Source organism: Dipodomys ordii, unplaced genomic scaffold (genome assembly GCF_000151885.1).
Source record: "Dipodomys ordii isolate 6190 unplaced genomic scaffold, Dord_2.0 Scaffold18, whole genome shotgun sequence".
Lineage (NCBI taxonomy): Eukaryota > Metazoa > Chordata > Mammalia > Rodentia > Heteromyidae > Dipodomys > Dipodomys ordii.
In genome coordinates, this window is record NW_012267234.1 from 20,262,084 (window position 1) to 20,269,479 (window position 7,396).

The 7,396-nt window shown below is 64.4% G+C and overlaps 1 protein-coding gene across 1 annotated transcript in view; it reads right to left on the minus strand.

Annotated features, from left to right (window-relative positions):
* Nucleotides 1-7,396, minus strand: part of Piezo1 (piezo-type mechanosensitive ion channel component 1) — a 55,640-nt gene that overhangs the window by 23,961 nt on the left and 24,283 nt on the right. The window contains exons 5-10 of the mRNA XM_013012725.1: nucleotides 4,203-4,317; nucleotides 2,932-3,088; nucleotides 2,172-2,223; nucleotides 1,818-1,941; nucleotides 841-901; nucleotides 456-471 (exon numbers count right to left, since the gene is read on the minus strand). Of these exons, the coding sequence (XP_012868179.1) occupies nucleotides 456-471; nucleotides 841-901; nucleotides 1,818-1,941; nucleotides 2,172-2,223; nucleotides 2,932-3,088; nucleotides 4,203-4,317 (525 nt within the window). The remainder of the gene's footprint in view (nucleotides 1-455; nucleotides 472-840; nucleotides 902-1,817; nucleotides 1,942-2,171; nucleotides 2,224-2,931; nucleotides 3,089-4,202; nucleotides 4,318-7,396) is intronic.

The window sequence follows — 7,396 nt, forward strand, 5'->3', positions numbered from 1 at the left end:
CCCCCTCGGGCCCACACCAGCGCCCCCCGGCCCCACGCCAGCACCCCCCGGCCTCACACCAGTGCCGGCTCGTTCCAAGCACACTGATGGTGCCCTTGCTGTGCCCTTGCCCAGTGGTGTGCTGGGCAGGCCAGAGGAGAGAGGTCAGGTGCAGGAGGCCTAGAGAGGCAGCCATGCTTTGCCCCTGAAGGCAGGCTGCCAGCTGCCCGCTGGAGGCAACATGGGGACACAAAGATGTTCAGAGGGGACAGAGCCCAGCCCTGCCTGGACAGCACCCGGGCTGTGACCTCACAGGAAATGCCTTTCCTGAACTAGCAACAATGGGGGTCAGTGGAGACAGGAAGAGCCCCGCAGCCAGGACCGTTAACCCTTCACAGACCCGCACTTCCCACCTGAGCACCACGCTCAGGTGTCTACACTCCACTCCCAGCTCCTCCACACGCACGGCCACTCACCGCCCACTCCCGTTACCTGCAGGGAGACGGGCTGTGAAGTCTGGACAGCCAGGTCCCAGGAAGATGTGGACCCTGCGTCCACCAGCCTGGCCCGGCCTCGGGGGAGGAGGACACGTGCTGACCCTCGGGAACCTGGGCAAGACTCCCGCTCGGGGCCTGAATCTCCTCTACAATGTGGGTGAGCCAAGCAGGATGGCGGGCAGGGCCCCACGGGGACAGGGCCCCACACAGGGACGGGACAGAGCCCACACAGGGGGCAGGCCCCACACAGGCTCACACTCCCTGAGCCTCAAGGAGGACCTGGCTGGCCCAGGTGCAGAAGGCTTCAGGACACAGGCTGGGCCTGAAGAGGACACTGCTCTGCCGGGTGTCCCTCCAAACCCACATGGATGGACAGCCGAAGTGCCAAGGCAGCAGCCAGTGGGGGTGGGGGGAACTGGGCTGAACTAACGGGGGAGAGGAAGATAAGGGGTAGAGGAGACACCCTGGTCTGCGTGGGCCTCCGGACCTCAGCATAAAGGCCTGCTGACCCAGGTCAGCACGGACGTCACCCCCCAGGAGACAGCACGGGGCTGGGCACCCCACAGCCACCCTGGGGTTGGCGTCACTGGGTCACTTCTACCTTCAGATGGCAGACCCGTGAGCCTTGGGTGGCTCCACCCCCACCCCACAGCCTCCAGGCTGCCTGAGTGCCAGGAAACAGGGAAGAGGCACCGCAGGGGAAAGGTCACCGCAGGGGAAAGGTCACCGCAGGACAAAGGCCACCGCAGGGGAAAGGTCACCGCAGGGGAAAGGCCACGGCAGGACAAAGGCCACGGCAGTCCAGGAGGGAGCGCCTGGTGGGCAGGGGCCCATGTGCCATGCCTCACAAGCCGCCCCTCGTGGTGGTGGCCAGGGTCCTGGGGCAGCATCGGGCGGGTAAGCAGAGAGGGGCAGGCTGAGCAGGGCACATGTGCCCGGAGGAGGGACCCCGAGCGAGCCCGAAGCCTGGCCGCCCGTACTTCCACGTCTCTTCTGCAGGAAGGCAAGGGACAGACTGGCCGGGTCCAGGAAGGGGTTCCCAGGGCCCCTCCATCTCCCAGGCCGCCACGCCGCGGCTACAGAGGAAGAGCCACGGAAGCACAATGGTCCTGGAGCAAAGAATCTCAGTGTCCCCCACGGCCGGCCTCCTGTGACGCTTCTGCTTTCCAGGAAGCGGCGTCCTCACTGCTCCCCTCCAGCCTGTGCCGGTTTGTGCTTGACAAGGCCCAGCCCCCACCACTCCCTATATCCTGGAGAGATACCACAGACCCATAAGACAGAGCCACAAGACAGCAGACCCAGGGGGGCTCCCTGGAATAGGGCCCCAAGACACGGGGGCACCTGGAACAGTCCATGTCAGAGGCCAGGAGACACGGGGGCTTCCTGGAACAGTTCACGTCAGGGTCACGAGACACAGGGGCACCTGGAACAGTCCACGTCGCAGGGCCACGAGACACAGGGGCACCTGGAACAGTCCACGTCGCAGGGCCATGAGACACAGGGGCACTGGAACAGTCCACGCCACAGGGCCGCCAACGTGGAAATGGCCTCTGTACCCGTAGGCGAGCATCACTGCCACAGGAATGCACTCTGCAGGACTTGGTGGGCTGTCTCACGCCGCCACCCCTTGCCAACCATGAATCAAGTCTGGGCTGTTCGCAGGGCCACAAGCAAGAATCACAACTGCCCCCTCACAGAGCGTCCGCAGCCACAGCCTGCCGGACGGCAGCACGCAGCCAGTGCGGCGCTGGGGGCAGCACAGGGGTAGGGGTGACTCACGCAGTCTGTCCAGCCACACAGCTGCAGACAGCCAAACACATCTGATGTTTTCTGGGCGACACCTGCAGCCGCGTGTCCGATCCACAATCTATGTGGTGCATGGGGTGATGCCCCGGGTGGGTGTGGGCCAGCAGAGGGAGCGGAGGTCCTATGGCTGACCCTCTGCCACGGTTTTCAGCATGACTGGGGTGGTTGACAAGTGACCTGACATCTTCAAGCCCAGTGGATGCAGCCAACCTGACCCGACTCTGCCTTCCACGCACGAGGGGGGAGGGGCCAAGCACCATCTGCAAGGTGGAGCGGGCAGTGTCTGAGGCCTAGGCCCCAGGTCCGGCCCAGGCAGGCCTCCTGCTGCGCCCGCTGACCATGTGAAGGGCCAGTGGGGACGGGGGCACCAGGTCTGGCCAGGTGACAGCGGCCAGGCCGCACAGCTGCTGGGCTGGGGGCCTGGTCCCTGCCCACTGCCCTCAGCCCACTCCAACTCCCAGTTGCCTCTGCCTTATTTGGCTTGGGCCAGAAACCATAAACACGTCTGTGGAGCTTCTGCCAGAGGTGGGGCGGGGTGGAGGAGGAGGCAGGGGAGGAGCGCAGGGTGCTGCTGCTGCCCTGCCAGCCTGGCCTGGGGCTTCAATCCCCAGGGCTCCCCGCCCCGCAAGGCAGAGCACAGAACCCAAACCCGGACACGGAACGCCGTGCGGGGCGACTTGCGGGCGTGGCCAGTCCACCCGTGCAGAGGAAGGCTGGAGCAGGGGGGGACACGGGCCGGCCACTGCAGGTGCGTCCGGCCTGTGCTCAGGGTCAGCCCGGGCGGTGTGGCCAGGCGTCCATGGCTCCTGCACAAAGGGGGGGACTTAGAGCAGGTGCTGGCGGGGAAGGGGCTGGAGGTCCCCGTCTGACCAGCCCTAGCCAGACCCATTCGCACCAGCCAGCTGTAGGCAGACCTCCTCTGCCCCTTCCGGAAGAGCCCCTTCCGGAGCTCCTGTCTGCTCCTTGCCCCCAAGACTGGGCGGGCACTGAGCGCGCAGTCATCTCCCTGTGCGCACAGCCCCCAGGACCAGGTTCTTTCTTCTTCTGTCACCCCAAGTCCAACCTGGCCCCGGGCCAGCGAGGGCCTCTGGGCCTTGGTAACCCCGAGGCCGGCCACACTGTCCTAGGCACAGATGGCAGCCGGCCACTCCCACCGGCACAGGCCAGAGGCCCAGAGGCAGGGAGGCCCCTCTGCAGCACCGGCCCCGCAGAGAAGGAGCAGAGAAAGCCAAAGCACGAAGCCCAAGAAATGAAGCCTCAGGCCTGCCGGGCTCCAGACACCCCAAGCTTTTCACCCCGTGGAAATCCAGGACCCACAGGAGGGAGACCAGACTCGGGACACATGGGTCCATGGGAGCAGTGGGGACCCAGGCGGGAGACAGCCCGACACGGAGAGGCGGGAGAGGAGCAGGAACACAGTGCTGCCTACCTGGAGCGGGGCCAAGCAGCCGGAGCTCTGAGCAGCTTCTGGAGCGTTTAATTAGCACAGTGTCAGAGTTTCATTAGTGCCGTGTCTGGGAAGGGTGGTTTTATGGCTCAGCTGCACGGGGCAGGTCGCTGGTGGCCCTGCTCTCTGCGCGATGGCTTTGCGGGGCTGCGGTGGCCTGAGGGACACCTCGCTGGCAGGGACCTCCAGGAGGAACGGGAACGCAGGGCAGCCCGCAGTCCTACGCAAGCCCGCCACTGTGCCCCAGGGCCGCCCCTCGCAGCTACACTTGCCACAGTGACCATGAGGTTTGCAGGACAGGAGGGGGGCTGGCTGCAGACAGCAGCTCAGCAGGCCTGCTGCATGTTCTGGTGCAGACCGGGCGGCCAGGGCGCAGGCCGGGCGGCCGGGGCGCAGGCCGGGCGGCCGGGGCGCAGGCCGGGCGGCCAGGGCACAGGCTGGGGTCTGCAGGGGCCACAGCCTGAGATTCTCACCTGTGTCGGGGCAAGTCCACAGCTGCCATCTCACAGATGAGCAGACCAAAGCTGGAGAGCCAGACGGCTCTCCGAGATGACCAGCTAGCAGGGGAAGCAGGTTGGGGGTACACACCTGAGCCCCAGGAAAGCGGGAAACCAGGGGTGCATCGGACACAACGGGATGGGGCCAACAGCCCAGCAGAGGAGACAAGTTGACGCAGTACCTTTTTGGGGGGTCATGGGGCTTGAACTCTAGGCCTGGGCGCTGTCCCTGAGCTCTTCAGCTCGAGGCTAGGGTTCTACCACTTTAAGCCACAGCACCACTTCTGGTTTTCTGGTGTGGAGCTGAGTCTCCTGGACTTTCCTGCCCAGGCTGGCTTTGAACCGTGATCCTCAGATCTCAGCTTCCTGAGCAGCTGGGACTGCAGGTGTGAGTCACTGGCGCCCGCTCAACGCAGCACCTTTGCTGGCCTCCCAAGGGAAGCAGAGGCACGTGTGGCCAAGAGTTGTACTTGACTGACACAGGTATGGAGGGAGGGAGGCTCCTTCTTGGGAGCTGAGCAGGGAGGGTCCCCACCGCAGGAGTGCCAGAGGCCACGGAAAAGACCAGAGTCCTTGGAGGGGGGTCCCAGCAACCCACCTGGGAGACGCTCCCCTCCCACAGACCCGGGCTGCCCCACGGCCAGCCAAACCTGAGCCGTTCCGGAACTCACTCCGGCCGTCCCTCCCTAAATCCACCCAGCAACTCCACGCCTCTGCAGGGCCTCCACATCCCCCCACGCGGTCCCCCAGGAGACCCTGGCACGGAGGCCCGGCTGGACTGCATTCCATGCCAGCCATCCAATCTCCCACAGCCCACAGGGCGGGGCCCAGGCCGCCCGCCCCGGGCCCCCAGCCTCTGAGGGAGGGAGGATGCCAGGGTTATCTGGGCTGCCATCTGCCAGCTGATGCAGGTGAGCAGGCGGGGAGGGGTGTGAGCACAGGCCGGGGAAGGCACGGGGAAGGGGCAGGCCCCAGCCCCAACAAGGCTCCAGCAGAGCCGCCTCTGCAGAGCCAAACATCCCTCCTGGGCTTCTGGAACTCTGGGATCTGGGCTTTGGCAGGGGTCCGGCCAGGAGAGGCCATCACTAACCCTATACAGGGCAGGCCACTGACAAAACAGCTCAGACATAGGGACAGAGTCCCTTGGGCACAGCAAGTGACCCAGGGCTAAGACAGGCTCAGGCAAATAACCTGCTCACATTGCATGTATACACACATGCACGCCCGTGTGCATGCCCGTGTGCACACACACACACCCTGGAGCCTCCACCCAGGTCATATACACACACATGTACGTGTGTGTGCCTGCACACACACACACACATAGCCTCCACCCCGGTCAGCCCAGTCCATCGGCACTACCCTCCGGATTCCCAGCCCCCTGAGATCTTTGGTGACAGACGGGACCCCTGGTGGCAGACGGACAAAGCCAGCACGGCGAGGGGCTCAGTCACAAGTCCCAGTGTGGAAGGGACTCTCGGGCTCCTGTGGTCAAAGGCCGAGACCGGAGGTGAGCGGGGGGGGGGGGGGGGGGGGGGGGGGGGGGGGGGGGGGGGGGGGGGGGGGGACACCCTGCCCTCCTGCGGCCCTGTCTCCGCATCAGGTGGAGGGAGGTTCCGGCCTTGCCCCTTCCGTGGAGACCAGGAGCGACGAGGCATGGGGTTGGGGGGCCCTGGGCAGAGGGCCAGGAGCTCAGAGCCGTTCACTGGGAAGGCACTGACTCCCCATCCACTTCCTGGAAACGCTTGCCAGAGTCGCCCACAGCGACTCCTGCAAAGGGGGGCCTGGGTCACGGCGGCAGTGTCCACTCCCGGCTCTGGCTGCCCCACAGAGTGGCCAGCACATTCCAGAGGACTCTCGGATGGACCTGACTGATTAGCACAGAAGGGTTGGCATTACGCTGTGGGTAAACAGCCTCTCTCCTGACCTGGAGCCATGCCACAGCAGCATTCCCAGTAGACGGAGGGAGGGGGGAGGATTCCTCCAGGAACAGCCCTGCCCAGGGCACCTAGACAGGGCAGAAAGAGAGTCTGGAAATCTGGAGCGGCACCCTGGGATCCTGGGCCCCGCCTGCCCTCCCAACTCTATGTGATGGAGCCAACAGCCAGGGTCCTCCTGCGCCAGGACACGGCCTCTCACCCGGGCCCGGACTTTCAGGTGAGCCTGGACCCCTCACACAGCACAGCCCACCAGGACTGACCGCCAGCTCCCACAGTGGCGTGGGTCAGGATGGTGGAAGCCACCACCCTCTCCACCCCGGGTCTCTTGTCTCAGGGATGCCAGCCACCTGGCCTGGGCCAGGCCCTGGAGCTAGAGACACAATGCAGAGCCCAGACCTCAGGCATCTGCCAGCTGTGGTGAGGAGCTCTCCACAGTGGGAAGAGCACTAAGCTACGGCACAGAGTGGGTCCAGACCTGCCACACACCCACAGCAACAAATACAAACAGCAACATACAGCCTGTCTCAAAAAACAACCGCAGCCAGGAAGGTAGCTCAGGCTGTAATCCTAGCCACGTGGGAAGTAGAAAAAGGGAGAATCGTGGCTTGCAGGCTTTGTGGTCCTCGCTACTTGAGAGGACAGCAAACAGCAGGATTGTGGCCCAGGCTGGTCTGGACACAACTGTGAGGCCTTATTTGAAAAATAACTAAAGTGGCTAGAGATGTTGCTCAAATGACAGAACACCTGCCTAGCAAGCGTGTGAGGCTCAGAGTTCACACTCCAGTACCACTACACCACCACAACAACAAAACAAAACACAAAACCCTGAAGTTGCCACTTGGTGTCTGTAGGAGATTGGTCCCAGGGTCCCACAGACACCACCATCCATCCGGGAGGCTCTCTCTTCTGGAAAGCAGCGTGGAGCTGTGCGGAGCTCACATGGCCTGTGCGTGCGAGTTAGAGGTGGGAGCCTGGCAACAGGCCTGTGCTGGCCATGCAGGTGCTACGCAAACACGCTGCACCATGGTGCTTACCGTGTCAGAGTGCTGAGACGCAGCCGGCCAGGCTGACCAGAGTGTGAGCCAGGGGGAGGGGGCGGCACACAGGCAGCGGAGGCCGGGCGGGCACGAGGGCAGACGGGGGTCGTGAAGCGGGGCTGCGGCAGGGGTGCCCACACAGCAAATGGAAAGTCTGCTTCTTGAGAGCTTCCAGGATTTTTTTTTTTTTTTT